Here is a 17,779-nt window from a genome sequence, read left to right on the forward strand (position 1 = left end):
TTCCGGTGTCATGCCGAGAAATGCATGTCTGCCGAGATTTGCATGCCCATCGCGTGAACGCGCACCACTAAGCATTCGAGATCGTGTCGTTGTTTGAGACATTTCACATCTAGAATCGATGTAGCTTTGATTGTTGTTCTTTTATAAGATAATAAAGTATTTGAGAGATGTACTTTAGTAATATTTAGACCTACACCACTGGGTAAAACATTCTTTATTTGCTTCTTTAGCTCATTTAAGAAGTGTAACATTTTTCTGTCCACAGAGTGTTTTGGCATCGGTTCACCTATGTAACTTTAGCCCGTAACTGGTTAAAAAACACGGCAAAATCTTCCACTCAAATGATCCACAAATTATGTTTTTTTTTTTTTTTTTTTTTTTTTTTTTTTTTTTGTTGTTTTTTTTGTTTTTTGTTTTGTTTTGTTTTTTCTTCTTCTTCTTCTTCTTCTTTTGGTTTTTCTTTCATTGTCACATTTTTTGTTGGTCAAAAATAACAACAAGGGAAATTGGTAAAGGTGGAAGTACTGGTTACAAGTTTTATATGGTTTATATTGCTCCCCATATTTATTGGCTAGCATTTCAGTCAAGCAATCTGGTTTTATTTATACAACTCTAGTCACTCAAAGTGCTGGACAGAGATAAAAACAGGAATAAAAACAAAGTACACTTAACAATTATAAATATCACAACTTTCTCAACTGACACCCCTATCACGCATCAAAGGCTGATCTGACAATATAGATTTTCAGTCTTTCTTAAACAGGGGCAAGGTTCACATATGTAGGTTACATGTAAGAAACACACACTGATCAGTCATCATAGACTAGTTGTAATGTGGGAAACAACATTTCAACCATACCTTTATGTATTTAAGCTCCTGGGGGGGGATGCATAATGTGGCAATGCAGATTTAGTGCTTGCCGAGAAATGCATCCCCTGGTTTATTAGGCTACTGTGTAAGTTACATGTAAGAAACACACACTGATCAGTCATCATAGACTAGTTGTAATGTGGGAAACAACATTTCAACCATACCTTTATGTATTTAAGCTCCTGGGGGGGGGGGGGATGCATAATGTGGCAATGCAGATTTAGTGCTTGCCGAGAAATGCATCCCCTGGTTTATTAGGCTACTGTGTAAGTTACATGTAAGAAACACACACTGATCAGTCATCATAGACTAGTTGTAATGTGGGAAACAACATTTCAACCATACCTTTATGTATTTAAGCTCCTGGGGGGGGGGATGCATAATGTGGCAATGCAGATTTAGTGCTTGCCGAGAAATGCATCCCCTGGTTTATTAGGCTACTGTGTAAGTTACATGTAAGAAACACACACTGATCAGTCATCATAGACTAGTTGTAATGTGGGAAACAACATTTCAACCATACCTTTATGTATTTAAGCTCCTGGGGGGGGGGGATGCATAATGTGGCAATGCAGATTTAGTGCTTGCCGAGAAATGCATCCCCTGGTTTATTAGGCTACTGTGTAAGTTACATGTAAGAAACACACACTGATCAGTCATCATAGACTAGTTGTAATGTGGGAAACAACATTTCAACCATACCTTTATGTATTTAAGCTCCTGGGGGGGGGATGCATAATGTGGCAATGCAGATTTAGTGCTTGCCGAGAAATGCATCCCCTGGTTTATTAGGCTACTGTGTAAGTTACATGTAAGAAACACACACTGATCAGTCATCATAGACTAGTTGTAATGTGGGAAACAACATTTCAACCATACCTTTATGTATTTAAGCTCCTGGGGGGGGATGCATAATGTGGCAATGCAGATTTAGTGCTTGCCGAGATATGCATCCCCTGGTTTCTTGGCCAGGATGTACAGTACCAGTACAAAACTCACAGAAATGCCTCTTATTATACTCGCTTATTTAAAAATGAGAATTGACAAATTGTTTATGCACAACTTTTAGTATTTTCACAGATGGGCATTTGTGCATTCAGGTGTATTCATATATATAGCTATATATATAATTTTTTAATTTAAAAGATATGGGGGACAATTTGCAAGAGTTCCTCTTTATGCATAATGATGTGTGCGTATGATTAGGGTAATAGTAAAGTAAAGCGTTTCCAATTATAACAAGTATTTGGCATGTGTTTCCCTTAACCTCTTAAATAAGCTAAATACCAAAAACACCTTCTTTTTTTTCTTTGAATCTGCGTGTTTGTGAAATGAACTTTTTCAGTCGGTCCCTTGCACCCGAAACTTCACAGGACAGCTATTGAGCGACAAAAGTCACAGGTTGTAGCATAGCAGCGGCTACAATTGGATTCATTAGAGGATAATTTATCGTTCTTGTAGCAAGGTAGCTCGTCAAGGTAGCAAGGTAGCGCGTCATAATGGACGTGCATTTATACGAGGCAATTTTACTGTACAAACGTTTTGGGAAATATAACGAGCAATTAACTAAAGCCCAAAAAAACGAAATACGACGGAAAGCGTCAAGATATGTCCTTGAAGGTTTGTTTTCACCCTCCTAAGTTTAAGTAACCTAAGCAAAGTGTTGTGTGCTTTAAAAATTTGTATTCATTGTGATTGTTTCACAGTAGTAGGCTATTTATCTATTCGCAATAGTGTTATTCGATTTTATTGATATAGCCCCCCACCCCCCAATCGCCCCATGGGTGTTGTATTGCATGAACGTTGCTTAGGCTATTTCAAAATCTGTTTTTCAGGAGATTTTTTATTTCATATCAAAGGACCTGAAGACACCAAGACAAAAGTGGTGTGTGGTGCAGAAGATGCCAACGCTATTTTTGAACAGTTTCATGCAAGTCCAACAGGAGGACACACTGGCCAGAAAAAAACCAGGGATGCAATTTGCAGGCGGTTCTTCTGGCCTGGTATGACTAAAGACATCGACAAATGGGTAATAACATACAACTTATGTCCTTGAACAAACTTGCCATCAAACAGAAATGTTTACTACAAGATTATTGCTGTTGATATGAAGTACTGTATGCTGCTTCTTCTCCATTATGGTATGATACATAGCAAGCTGAGCGAAAGGCCTTGACATTCCTTCTTATATTAAATCATGAAAATGATAGATGCAGTTTATATAATTTTCATAATTTGATTGTCACACAGGTGTCAGAATGTGCAATGTGCCAGTCAGCTCAGCGGCCAATCAAACAGGAAGTTCAGTATACTCCTATAAAGGTATTATTCTGTATTATTTATTATTACAAATGAAAAGCTGCAAGAATAATTCATTTAAACTTTGAAAGTACAGCACAGATATATAAGCATGTTAAAGCCAGAGCTTTACAGTTTTGTCTCACAGCACAAGTGTTTCAGATTTGAACCTATCTATCTATCTATCTATCTATCTATCTATCTATCTATCTATCTATCTATCTATCTATCTATCTATCTATCTATCTATCTATCTATTCAATAAAATTGATCAAGATATTGTAGTTAAACTTCTAGACTATATTTATATAAAATATATCTATATAAATATATACATATATATCTTTTATGTTCAGGTTACCCAACCGTTTGAGCTTGTGGGAATGGACTTAATTGGGAAACTGAAAAAAACTAATCATGGAAACCAATACATATGCGTCATGATCGACTACTTTACCAAGTGGCCGCAAGCATATGCCATAAAGACAAAATGTGCTGATGAGGTCACTGAGCAGATTTTAAAGTTCGTCTATCAGTTTGAGGCACCAAAGAGGATACTCACTGACCAAGGACGTGAGTTTGTAAATGCGGTAATGCTGGATTTTTTACTCTCATGTATTCTATTGAATAAATTACATTAAAATTTAAACATCTTATTTAATCTTTAATTATATTTTTTGTTTGTTGCTCACAGGTTAACAAGAGTGTGTGTGCCAAACTGGGCATCCTCAGAAGCCTTTGCGCTCCCTACCATCCACAGACCAATGGTTTAATTGAAAACATGAACTCAACCATTCAAAAGTAAGGACAAGCATTTACATAATTCTGTAAATCTTTCTTTTTGTTTTATTTAGCACGTAAATGCTATAATTAGAACATAGAAATAAAATAAGATAGATAAATTTGCCGAGATAAATGATTTTTTTGTCAGATAGAGAGAAAAGAAGAAGAGCTACAGCCATTCTGGTACAATGTAATAATCCTAATAGAATGTTTTTGGGAGAGGTAGAAGCCAAATAGGATTACAGCAGCAACACTCCCATAAAATACTCAACAATTACATGAAAACAAAATACATATCAAAATAAATATATAAATATGTTGCAAACACATACAATCAATTCATGTTAATTTCCCTTTTATCAGGACAGGTACTCAGCCATTAGCTTCTACTTCAGTTCATTTTTATAAAGTGAAAATGTTGTAAATGAATCTATAAGAAATGCAATATCTGCTCCATAATTTAGCACCATAATATCTTGGTCATTGACAAACCTTTTTTTTTTGTATGTAAAATTTGTAATCTAGTAGTTCAATTTATTTTAGGGCTCTCTGCAAACTTGTGGGAACAAGACCTGACACATGGGATGAGTATTTGGATCCTGTAATGTTTGCCCTTCGGACCAAGAAGCAAGTTACAACAAAATATTCCCCATACTTTTTGATGTTTGGGAGAGAAGCCCGCTATCCTGTGGAAATTCCAGAGAACTATGAGGTTTGTGAAAGTGGAGAATTAGATATCATTGTGTTTTTTTGTGGTTAAAAAAAGTTTGAGTAACCACTATCATTTTTTTCAAAGTATACTTGTAGCATTTTATATTTTTGTTTGTTTGTTTAGCTGGATAGCACTGTGGAGGATGTTGTTGGTGAGGAGAACATTTCCAAAGCCATTGAAGAGATGGATGACATCAGAAAAATAGTTTTGGAGAATGTCTCCAAAGCACAAAACACAACAAAGAAGCGCCTAAAGTCTTTGGGGAAGAGTATTGATTTTGCTGTAGGCGACATGGTTCTGAGACAGAACATCAGAAGCCAGCAACGGAAAGGTGGAAAGCTGGAGGCCAACTTCCTTGGGCCCTTTACAATCATTGCACTTGCCGGCAAGAGTGCTGATCTTCAAGGGGAAAATGGCTCTGTTCATAAAAAAGTCAGCATTGACCATCTGAAACCCTTTAAGCAGTGTGATGTAAGGGTACCACAAAAGATTGTATCCAGTGTATCCAATGTATCCAGTTCCCCAGCATCTGCTGCTCCGCACAGTTCCCCAGCCTCAACCACAGAAGCATCCGCTGCTCCTCACAGTTCCCCAGCATCCGCTGCTCCTCACAGTTCCCCAGCATCCGCTGCTTCCCACAGTTCACCAGCCTCAACCACAGAAGCATCCGCTGCTCCTCACAGTTCCCCAGTATCTGCTGCTCCGCACAGTTCCCCAGCCTCAACCACAGAAGCATCCGCTGCTCCTCACAGTTGCCCAGCATCCGCTGCTTCCCACAGTTCCCCAGCATCCGCTGCTCCTCACAGTTCCCCAGTATCTGCTGCTCCGCACAGTTCCCCAGCCTCAACCACAGAAGGATCTGCTGCTCCAGCTGACACATGCCCTGCATCATCAGAATCAGCAAATGAAAACTATAAAGAAACAGAGATTGCTAAATGTAAGATTTTTTAAAGAATGACAACATGTACTGATGTTTTGCAGTTTGTTTTTGTTTAATATTCTTGTTTACTTTTGTAGATGTGAATGAGGTGTGGTCTGGAAAATTCCAGAATGCTTCTGTGATATTATCCAAGATTGGACCTTACAAGCTATTTTGCTGGGACATCGCAAGGCTTGCTCCCAGCCAAGAGCTTCAGAGCGAGGTAAGTTTGTTTAGAACATCTGTTTTTAGTTTATTTCTTGATTTTATACTGACTGAATTTATGCCAAAAGCTTTCATGTTATTTTTAACTTTATAGTTAAAGTAGAAGAAATAACAAAATCCATCTATCCAAATTTAGATTGTTCACCATTGGATCCACAAATGTCAAGTAGTGCACTGTTCTCAAATATGTTATAAAAATATATCAAAATTGTTATGTGTGACATAACAATGTGTGACAGTGTAGTTATCTGTCCTTTTAGGTCATCAATGCATATCTGACAGTGCTCATCAAAAATCACAACAAGAAGAATGTGGACCATGCTGCTGTGATTGACACATATGAAATGAATCGGATATGGACCAAAAAAACCTCAAGACTGAAGGTAGAAAAAAATCTTTTTTTAAAGACACAACTACAAACTTACAAATGTATCATCTCAAGAAAATTCAAGGCATAGTAGTTTCCCATGTATTACAATACTTTTCTGTGTTATATCCCATTTGCAAGTTATATATTTTCCTGTTTTTAGATGGAGCCGTTACATTACAAGTTCATACTTGGGATTATTAATGAACACCACCACTGGATGTTAACGGTAAAATTAAGGCTGTTCTACCTTGATTGATTGCTAAGTAAAATGTATGATTAAGGATCTTGGTTGTTCTCTGATCTTACAACCTTTTTAACATACATTATTGAAATGAAATACCTTGACATACTTCCCAACAGTAGTAATTTTCATTAAAGTATAGCACACATTCCACATTGTTGAACAGTTATTTTACCTATGTGTTTACTTTGTTTCAATTTTCAATATACATTGTACCACTACAAGAAATTGTAATCTTATGGTTCTATGTCAGGATGGTAAATCCAGTTTAATTCAATTAAAATATAATTGTTTCATGTTAAATCTTTTTGATTTGAGTTCAAGTATGGTAAGGTCACATTATTACCAAATTTGTTTATAACTAGTATCATGGTGTATGTGACTGGGAATACTTTTGTCTGAAAGAAATTATAAGTTATTATAAAATGTAAAATTGACACTGAATATGCTTTCTTACAAACTGCAAAGGTAATTCATCCATCAGAGAAAAGGTCTCTGTTCTTGGATCCTCTGGGAGAATCCCATGAAAAGACCAAAAGATGCCTTGAAGCAACCAGGTGACAAAACTATTGATTGTATTTACATTTTCAAGTTGCTGCATGTAATGTTTAAGAAGAAACATTGACCACTTGTGGTATCATTTATATTTAAGAGCATTTATGCGAAAAAGAGGCTGTAACGTGTCCAGGTGGGTGTGTGGCACTCTTCCCCATGTGAACCAGCAGGATGGAGTGTCATGTGGTGTTTTTGTGTTAAAGGTGAGTGTCTGGGATTCTTTACATTTTTACAACAAATGTAAAGTACCTCAATCAAATATCCCTACTCATCCAAAGATAATGACATGTGACTAGGAAGGTTTGCCTTTATAGCAAAATTTCAAACTATTACTTGATAGTACCTATATTTGCAATATGCCATGTGTTCTTGATATATTATTTTGTTGTAAAAGATATTATTTGATGCTACTTTACTTGTTTACTGTTTGTTCTCAGTTTGCTGAGTGTATTTTGGAAGGAAAACCTCTTCAGTTTGACAACAGCACAACAGCAATGAACACCGTGAGGTTCCAGATTGCAACCACTCTCCTCAAAGAATCTGGTGTGTTTATGTTGTTGCCTTCATATTTAACATCAAATTCTTAAAGAGCACCTGAACATGTTGTGCTTTAAGTGGCAAAAAAGTGCCCTTTGAAATCATGCACTTAAGTTGGACTATGAAGCACAACTACGAGGAATAACCATTTTTTTGTTGTTAACAGAAACACTCAAGAACCTCTGCCATCACTGTGGCTTCCAAGACACTGACGATCCACAGTGGGTAATGACATTATTTTGTACATTCAAAGTTAGAAAGAGAAAACTGTATCTTAAAGGACTATTGTTGTTACTACACCTTATTACTACACTTATCTATTATTCTCATGTAATGATAAGTGTATCATTTCAGGTTAAAAAATTTCACTACCTGTGTAATACAATTATTACACACAAGAAAACTTGATAATTAAATGAAAGGGAATGTTGACATCAATTGTGTTTAAATTTTTCAGATTGCTTGTGACAACTGCGGCAGATGGTACCACCATGGCTGTGTCAAAAGTCCCCCACTACAAAAAAAGTACTTTTGTGATGTCTGTGTGTCATTTCTTTTTTAGTTTCAGGTCCAAGGGACCAATTCCACATTCAAAGAAAAAAAAGAAAGAAAAGGTGTCGTACAGAGTTTTTTTTTAAATGAAGCTTATGTAAGGTTAAGGAAAAGACATGCCAAACACCTATTTATTGAAAAGGTTTTATATAGGCTGTATTACCCTAATTACATATAGACACACAATATTTTGCGTAAAGAGGAACTCTTGAAAATTCTCCCCCGTATCTTTCAAGTTTAAAAATTCAGGTGTTGTTGTAAAGTTTGAAAGAGACAAATAGGTGAAATAATAACCTTGGTTTAATATTATTATTATTATTATTATTATTATTGTTGTTGTTGTTGTTGTTGTTGTTGTTGTTGTTGTAATTTGTATGTTGTATAAAACAGTTTTATAAATCAGAACAGGAGTGGAAATTCTTTTCTTTTCTACATTATATTGATTGCATTCTGAAACATTACTGTGAAGTATAATAAGAGGCATTTCTGTGAGTTTTGTGCTGGTACTGTACATCCTGGCCAAGAAACCAGGGGATGCATATCTCAGCAAGCACTAAACCTGCATTGCCACATTATGCATCCCCCCCCTGGAGCTTAAATACATACAGGTATGGTTGAAATGTTGTTTCCCACATTACAACTAGTCTATGATGACTGATCAGTGTGTGTTTCTTACATGTAACTTACACAGTAGCCTAATAAACCAGGGGATGCATTTCTCGGCAAGCACTAAATCTGCATTGCCACATTATGCATCCCCCCCCAGGAGCTTAAATACATAAAGGTATGGTTGAAATGTTGTTTCCCACATTACAACTAGTCTATGATGACTGATCAGTGTGTGTTTCTTACATGTAACTTACACAGTAGCCTAATAAACCAGGGGATGCATTTCTCGGCAAGCACTAAATCTGCATTGCCACATTATGCATCCCCCCCCCAGGAGCTTAAATACATAAAGGTATGGTTGAAATGTTGTTTCCCACATTACAACTAGTCTATGATGACTGATCAGTGTGTGTTTCTTACATGTAACTTACACAGTAGCCTAATAAACCAGGGGATGCATTTCTCGGCAAGCACTAAATCTGCATTGCCACATTATGCATCCCCCCCCCCCCCCCCCCCAGGAGCTTAAATACATAAAGGTATGGTTGAAATGTTGTTTCCCACATTACAACTAGTCTATGATGACTGATCAGTGTGTGTTTCTTACATGTAACTTACACAGTAGCCTAATAAACCAGGGGATGCATTTCTCGGCAAGCACTAAATCTGCATTGCCACATTATGCATCCCCCCCCCCCAGGAGCTTAAATACATAAAGGTATGGTTGAAATGTTGTTTCCCACATTACAACTAGTCTATGATGACTGATCAGTGTGTGTTTCTTACATGTAACTTACACAGTAGCCTAATAAACCAGGGGATGCATTTCTCGGCAAGCACTAAATCTGCATTGCCACATTATGCATCCCCCCCCCAGGAGCTTAAATACATAAAGGTATGGTTGAAATGTTGTTTCCCACATTACAACTAGTCTATGATGACTGATCAGTGTGTGTTTCTTACATGTAACCTACATATGTGAACCTTGCCCCTGTTTAAGAAAGACTGAAAATCTATATTGTCAGATCAGCCTTTGATGCGTGATAGGGGTGTCAGTTGAGAAAGTTGTGATATTTATAATTGTTAAGTGTACTTTGTTTTTATTCCTGTTTTTATCTCTGTCCAGCACTTTGAGTGACTAGAGTTGTATAAATAAAACCAGATTGCTTGACTGAAATGCTAGCCAATAAATATGGGGAGCAATATAAACCATATAAAACTTGTAACCAGTACTTCCACCTTTACTAATTTCCCTTGTTGTTATTTTTGACCAACAAAAACATGTGACAATGAAAGAAAAACCAAAAGAAGAAGAAGAAGAAGAAGAAAAAACAAAACAAAACAAAAAACAAAAAAAACAACAACAAAAAAAAAAACAAAACAAAAAAACAAAAAACAAAACATAATTTGTGGATCATTTGAGTGGAAGATTTTGCCGTGTTTTTTAACCAGTTACGGGCTAAAGTTACATAGGTGAACCGATGCCAAAACACTCTGTGGACAGAAAAATGTTACACTTCTTAAATGAGCTAAAGAAGCAAATAAAGAATGTTTTACCCAGTGGTGTAGGTCTAAATATTACTAAAGTACATCTCTCAAATACTTTATTATCTTATAAAAGAACAACAATCAAAGCTACATTGATTCTAGATGTGAAATGTCTCAAACAACGACACGATCTCGAATGCTTAGTGGTGCGCGTTCACGCGATGGGCATGCAAATCTCGGCAGACATGCATTTCTCGGCATGACACCGGCGTTTGTTTATCCTTCACTACGCTGTAATCAGCGTCTAGTTACCGCTAAGGCCTAACCTGTCAATCACCTCATGACGGGCGATGCGATGGGCGGAGCCAACAGCTGAGCTGCTCCACCAGGGTTCCGCCCACCATAAACGGCACATTTCTGAAGCTGCTAAAAAGAGGGAGGTGAAGAGAAGCCGCTGCACTCAAACTGAGGGTCGATTTGTCCATACCATGGCGGAAATATTTCATTTAGATATTAATGAATGGTCTCAGATTGGGAATAAAGTGTATAATATGGGACCTTTAAAAATGCACAAGTAATAAAGAACAGGTACTTCTTCCCACAGTATTAAAATAGGCAGGTACTAATTTTCCTGAGTAATCAGGTTCTGTTCCACACAAATTTCTTTATACCTTTCTCTTTAGGTTCTTCTCCTGCATGTTCTTTGATGGATCAAAATATGACAGACTACTTCTCTCAGGTAACTAATTAGGGTCCGAGCCATACGAAGTATGGAAGGACCCTATTGTTGTTGAAATGTTTAGTCTCCTCCTCCTCCTTCTAAGCTTTTTGAGACCAAATTTGACCCCCTAAACACCCATGAAAAGTTGTGAAATTTGGCACACACATGAAGCCCGGCGAAAATTTCAATATTCTAAGGTCCGCATAAACTTCAATGCAAAAGTGGCTCAACAGCGCCACCTAGACACCAAAAAAATCCCCAAATGGATGGGGTCCCAAACGTCTACTTTGACATAGGAAGACGAAACTCGGCACACACGTGTAACACCCCGAGTCGAGCAAAAAAGTCAATCGAAGACATGTTGCCATGGCAACGGGGTGCCCGCCATCTTGGTATATACATCCATTTTTTACCCATTTTTTTCACTTTACACACATCATATTTGAATAAACTAATCTGAGGGGATTCATGCGAGTGACTCCAAACTTGGTGGGAAGCTTCCTGACAAGTTGAGGACCAAACGCTCCTCAAATCTTTTTAATAGGAAAAAGCGTGTTACCGTGGCAACCAACGGAAAAAAGCCTTCTTGCCATGAAACACGGTTTGCTCATATCCTCATAGAAGTACATGGGATCTGCACCAAAGTTGACGGTATTCATGCTTGTTGGGTCCTTAACACATTACAACACCTGTTGCCATGGCAACATAGCATGTTAGCTAGCATGTTAGCATGCTAGCAAAAAATGCTAATTAGGTATATCTACATTTCTGATTCTCAGCTACACATTTTACCATGTTACATACCATGTTAGCAGGTTACCTAACATGCTAGGAAAAGGTGTATGAGATGGGTGCCGGGGTCAAGAGGCTTGGACCCGATGGATGTCGCTTGCAACTTTAATTTATTTATTACAATTGATTTGAGAAATGTGCAAATACAGAATTCTGGATTCGTATTACCTGTCCCCTGGACTAATACAATATAGAGTCTGCTGCTTTACAGTCAGAACTCCCTGGAATCCTTTATATAGGTCTGATTATTCACAGTTTTGGGACTAATGCTGCAGTCACAGGTTGACCACATGCAGATCTCTACAGCCGTCCATGTGACCCCCTTCCACTTGTGTCCTAAAAAACAGGAACAAGAAGACAATACACAGACAAGCAGATTCCCTCTGGACTCCGGTTAACTTAGACATTTCCTCTAAGTGTAACATTCCACGTGTTTTAACAGCAGACACAATTAATCAGCCCCTACATGTTCTTCTCACTCACCCCATATGAAGAGTCTCATTGTTGCTTAAGCACACTGTTAGTAAGTACATGAGCTTAAAGATAAGAGATATTTAATATGATTAACAGAGTAAAAATATAAATGAAAATAGGTAGCACACTTAAATAATTCCTCGATGAGTATCCCAATAAATTTATTTACAATTGAAATGATTCATTAAATAAAACTGCTACTTCTCCACCTCTCCTGTTCAGTCTGACCTCACAAATAAAACTAAAGTTGGAGGGGGTTGACTCTATAAGAGCAGCTGCGTTGTCTTGGTTTAACCAAGTTTCTGTTAAAAACATGAAATCAAGGTTGTGTTCAGTGAAAAGATCATTAAAATGTTTTCCCTGCTAATGACCTAACATTTAATAAAGCTAACTTAATGGGTTTGGAATTGTTTACCCTGTGTTTGGGGGCACGATGTGGCTCACAGGGTGTGTTAACACTACTTGGAAACCTTTTGGAAAGCAGCTCTCTGTGTTCTGACCGAGCTCCAGAAAGTCCAACCCAGTTTTCCAGCCTGTGCAACAGGATTCTGTGATCTACAGTGTCAAACGCAGCACTGAGATCCAACAGAAACAGGACTGATACTTGACCAGGATCAGTGTAGTGGCAACAACTGGTAGCATTTTAAAGCCACTCTTTTACTTGACAGGAGGTGAGGTTGGATAGGCTTGACTCGTAATTATATTACCTTTTCTTGCTCACAAATCACGGAAGACTTAGGTCGTGTTTGCGGTTTTATTTTTTATGTTACTCCAAGTATCTTTCAGTTGGTACATCCAAGCTTTTCCTGGGTTTCACAACAGTTCTTAGTTAACACTTACTATAGCAACAGTTTTTGTTGGTAACATAACTTGGTGACGGTCAAAAAACCCTTTTCTCTGTACCTCAGCACACCTGTCAGTCCACGCATCAATATCAAAAACCATAGCTCTTCCGTATCTCACAAAGAGCAAACGTAATGCCTACTTCAGGTGCTGTAGGACAATTAACAACTAGGTGAACATCAAAAAATAGTGTAACACAATGAATACCACATTACAAGAAAAATAACCAAAGTACACTAACCTACGCCAAACATCTTAACTTTCCATATCACAGTTTAGCTCCTACAATCAGTATTCAACCTAATGTCATTTAGCACTTTGACCAGAGCTGTTTCAGTGCTGTGATGAGGTCGGAAGCCGGACTAAAATTTATCAAGATTTCCACTTTCATTTAAAAAGTCATGAAGCTGGTGAAATACAACTTTCTCAATAATCTTGGAAATAAAAGAGAGGTTAGAGACGGTCTATAGTTGTTCATTATAGAGGCGTCTAGAGTCCTTTTCTTTAGGAGTGGCTTAATAGCAGCGATCTTTAGTGACTTGGGAAAAATGCCTGATGCCAGCGAGCTGTTAACTATCAGTAGGAGATCACTTTCTACTGAGGTAAAAACTGTTTTTAAAAAGTCGGATGGTATCATGTCCAGAGTGCATGTTGTTGATTTCAAATGCCAAACTGTTTCTTGTAGGATTTTTAAATCAACTGTTTTAAATTGCGACATAACATCAGAATTATTTCAAGGTTTTAGACACAGACTAATTTTCTTGTTTGACTGTGTGGAATTAATATTTTGCCTAATTGTTTTAATTTTTTGGCTAAAAATGTTGGCAAATTGGTTGCATTTCTCAGTGGAAAGGAGCTCTGGGCTTATCTGTGTAGGAGGATTAGTAAGTTTTTCAGTCATAGCAAACAGAGTGCGAGAATTGTTGACATTCCTGTTAATCATTCCAGATAAATGCACCTCTCTGGCCTTCACAGCTCATTGTTATAGTTATGCAGACTTTGTTTGTACAGCTCATAGTAAATTTGAAGTTTATTTTTCCGCCATTTCCGCTCAGTTTTTCTGCTTTCTCTTTTTAGGCTGGTGACCACAGTGGTGTTTCTCCATGGTGTTTTCTGTTTGATCAAAGTGCTCTTGATTCTTATCGGTGCAACAGCATCCATTACATTCAAGACTTTCAGATTGAAATTATCCAGGAGTCCATCAACTGACTCTGTACTGGTTGTTGGTAACATTTCATTAATGTACCTCTTCCTAACCGAGGAGCAGGTTGGTTGGACATTCTGAGTGACCAGTAAATCAAACAAAATACAAAAATGGTCAGACAAGGCCGAGTCAGTGACCGCAACAGAAGATAAAATATCAACACCCTTTGAAATAACCAGGTCCAGAATGTGACCTCGAATGTGGGTCGGTTCTTTTACATGCTGCCACAAACCAAACATACAATATGGAAGATATAGGGTCTTCTGCAGTCACAGATCCTGTGACCCCCTTCCACTTGTGTCCTAAAAAACAGGAAGAAGAAGACAATACACAGACAAACAGGAGATTTCCTCTAGACTCCGGTTAACTTAAAGGTCCCATATTATGCAAAATTCACTTTTTAATGGTTTTGGAACAGTCATACTGGTCCCCCCGCATGTGTAGGAGACCCGTAAGTGTGAAACTCTTTCAGGCGCTCTCTCTCCCCCCTGCTCCACCTCTAGGGAAGTAAGCGCTGAATTGAGCGAGTTTGAAAGCGTGTACGTTATGACGTCATAAGGGACAATAACCACTCCCCACAGAGCGACGGACCCGCTTACCGGCTCTCAAAGCCCGCCCTCTAAAAATCACCTAGCGCCCAGTGTTTATCCTTTTCGGCAACCCTCGTTAGCGGACATGGCTAAGCGACAGAAGCACTGTTCTGTTTGTGGCTGCATAAATGAACACGAAAACGTTTTTTTACTTCCATCCACTGAACCCACGAGGACTGAGTGGATTAATTTTATTTTTGGAGGAAATGTACCCGGAAAACTTCCAAAGGTTTTGCATGTCTGTGGCCAGCATTTCAAAGAGGACTGTTTCCACAACATGGGGGCATGGAAAGCAGGCTTCGCCAACCGTTTGAAGCTGAAGCCAGGTTCAATACCAACTGTCCGTGACACAGCTGGAGAGGTAAGAGCTGGCAGTTATTTTATCGTTTCGGCCTTATTAGTCTGATAGCTTGAAAATATATTAGCACTGTTGTAAATGTAGCCAAGTCACTGTTTCTACTGTTTGTATCCGGTGCCATTGTGCATCAGATTGATGAGCGTAGCTAGCTGTGTTCTCCGTGCGTCACGGTTTGGGTCGGTAATGGGGGCTTCAGGAATGGGTTCCGGTGTTCCGGCGTTTGTTTATCCTTCACTACGCTGTAATCAGCGTCTAGTTACCGCTAAGGCCTAACCTGTCAATCACCTCATGACGGGCGATGCGATGGGCGGAGCCAACAGCTGAGCTGCTCCACCAGGGTTCCGCCCACCATAAACGGCACATTTCTGAAGCTGCTAAAAAGAGGGAGGTGAAGAGAAGCCGCTGCACTCAAACTGAGGGTCGATTTGTCCATACCATGGCGGAAATATTTCATTTAGATATTAATGAATGGTCTCAGATTGGGAATAAAGTGTATAATATGGGACCTTTAAGTGTAACATCTCACATGTTGTTTTACTGGCAGCACAGCGTTAGTCAGCCTGTCTCATGTTCTTCTCACACATCTTTGCTTAGGCACACTAGCACACTGTTAGTAAGTATATGAGCTTATAAATAAGAGATTTAATATGAATAATAGAGTAAAATTATAAATTCAAATAAGTAGCACACCTGAGTATTCCTTAATATCCCTTATTATTGGGAATTCCTCCCCAATAAATTGATCTACAACATCAGTGTACTAAGCGTCACATGTATGGAGACTGATATGCGGTTTTGTTTCTTTTCTTTTGTTAAGAGTGACCGTTTCAGATGTTCATGCACCAGCTGATGGACATATTTTTTTCTGGAAAGGCGGGTTCACAGGGGCTCAGTTTTCTGTGGTAAAATGTTTACTCCCACAAGTGAACCTGGTATTTGACACAGATTGGAAAGTGGCAGACCCACTGTCGCATAAAGACTTCTGTTACTTCAAAGCTGCCCTTTTATTTTTTATTCCTTTATTTTCTCCTTGTTACTCTGGGCAGCTGAGAAATAAAGACCCCACAATAAAACTTTGTGTCTGGTGAATAGAAACTTCACCCACCACTACATTTATAACATCGTTCGGTCAGTAAAATAAACGGATCATGTACAGTGGTGTCCTGCTCCTTAAAGACTAGAGATCACAAAAAATTAATTTTAGCAAAGGTTTGAAGCTATTTCTTTATCAGCTTTTGATGAATTATAAGAAAATCTGTGTTTTAAAGAACAGAAATCTCCAGATAAAATGCCCTAATCAGTAACTTTTTAAAAGTTGGTTAATCAGATCTGAATGATAGAAGAAAGGATTTTGAAAGCACTGAAGGCTGCAGCTCACCCCGAGTACCGAGAGAGACGTCCTCTGGACCGTCCTCAGGTGCTGAGACACAGAGCAGCACACAGGACTGTAGCAAAGAGTCTTCAAAATCTGACACAGAGGAGGCCAACGGCTTTGGGAGTCAGAGGTCACTGTGAAGACGGTCACCCCATCAGTCCTGCTCATAGTCACAGTAGATCATGTCATTCCAACATTTCTTTTATGTTTCCAAAAGACAAAAAGAGGAGGCGGCATGGGTAGCAACCCTCAGGACGAGAGACTTTGTGCGGAAGGACTGTTCAGTCATCATTTTAAACCAGAGGACTTTGGCAGGACTGGACAGTCAAATTGTTTAAAGGAAGGAGGGATAGCCTACAACCCATTTTTAATTTTCCTGACCATCTTTGCAAAGTTAGTGCCATGACAATTTCTCATATGATCATAATATTTCACTAACACAAAGTCCCCCAATAAATGATAATAAAATACACTATTAGTAATGGTTCCTTTTGAATTAACCCTTCAGTACTTTTACCAAATTTTTCTGGTATTGAATTCTATGTTTATTTTATTTTCTCTGACGTTGTGTAAAAAACGTCTGTTTTATATTGGTTTTGTGTTCTTTGGTACCTCTATCAGGTTCATTACTTTAAACAATTGTTTAAAGTAATGAACCTGATAGTGGGCTTGTCACGTCAAAGGGAAGTTTGGGTTCTGTACTTTTTATCAAATGGGAAGAGGAACACATGTAAATAACTTTAATTGATATATTTCGTTTTTGGAGTAAATTTGGTAAATTTTTAATTTAGGCAATCATTTTTTGTATGAGTGTGTTGTTTTTTTTTATTTATTATTTTTTTTACTCCACCCCTTTATTTTTTTATTTAATTATATTTGATATTTTTCACAATAAAAATAAAAATATAACTCCATATATGAGTATTACCATTATTATTTCTCTGAATGTTATAGAAAAATTCGGTATGCATGTGGGTGTGTTAGAGTATGTGTAAGTGCATGATATAAATTTAAAAATAATAAATTGTTTTATTATAAATGTGACATCTCTAATAAACCAAACTGATTGAAAATCGGTTGAAAATTCAGTGAGTTATGGTGATTTTAATCGTTGAAAGACCTCTGTCTCTGTTGACTAATGCAGTAAGCACACGCGGCTTCGCCCGGCCCAAGATGGCGGCCGCGTTGACGCATCCTTCCAATGGATCGCAGCGTCAGAGGCGGACTCTACGTATGGCCTCGGTTGGAATATCACGTGACTT

At 38.1% G+C, this 17,779-nt stretch overlaps 1 protein-coding gene across 1 annotated transcript; it reads left to right on the plus strand.

The window, feature by feature from the left end:
- The first annotated feature begins 2,747 nt into the window (after positions 1-2,747).
- On the plus strand, positions 2,748-8,073 carry LOC121641350. The gene is made up of 14 exons (XM_041987438.1): positions 2,748-2,900; positions 3,122-3,193; positions 3,526-3,759; positions 3,864-3,970; positions 4,496-4,664; positions 4,788-5,601; positions 5,682-5,806; positions 6,069-6,191; positions 6,339-6,404; positions 6,888-6,976; positions 7,072-7,177; positions 7,412-7,517; positions 7,678-7,736; positions 7,969-8,073. Exons 1-14 carry the CDS (start codon positions 2,877-2,879, stop codon positions 8,071-8,073), a joined length of 2,199 nt encoding a protein of 732 aa, XP_041843372.1. The 5' UTR covers positions 2,748-2,876.
- Positions 8,074-17,779: the final 9,706 nt, after the last annotated feature.

Source organism: Melanotaenia boesemani, chromosome 6 (assembly GCF_017639745.1).
Source record: "Melanotaenia boesemani isolate fMelBoe1 chromosome 6, fMelBoe1.pri, whole genome shotgun sequence".
NCBI classification, from domain to species: Eukaryota; Metazoa; Chordata; class Actinopteri; order Atheriniformes; family Melanotaeniidae; genus Melanotaenia; species Melanotaenia boesemani.

Coding starts and splice junctions, on each gene's coding strand:
- LOC121641350 (XM_041987438.1), top strand. CDS start 2,877: ATGACTAAAGACATCGACAAATGG. Junction 5,602..5,681: donor AGAAACAGAGATTGCTAAAT/GTAAGATTTTTT, acceptor TTACTTTTGTAG/ATGTGAATGAGGTGTGGTCT. Junction 5,807..6,068: donor GCCAAGAGCTTCAGAGCGAG/GTAAGTTTGTTT, acceptor CTGTCCTTTTAG/GTCATCAATGCATATCTGAC.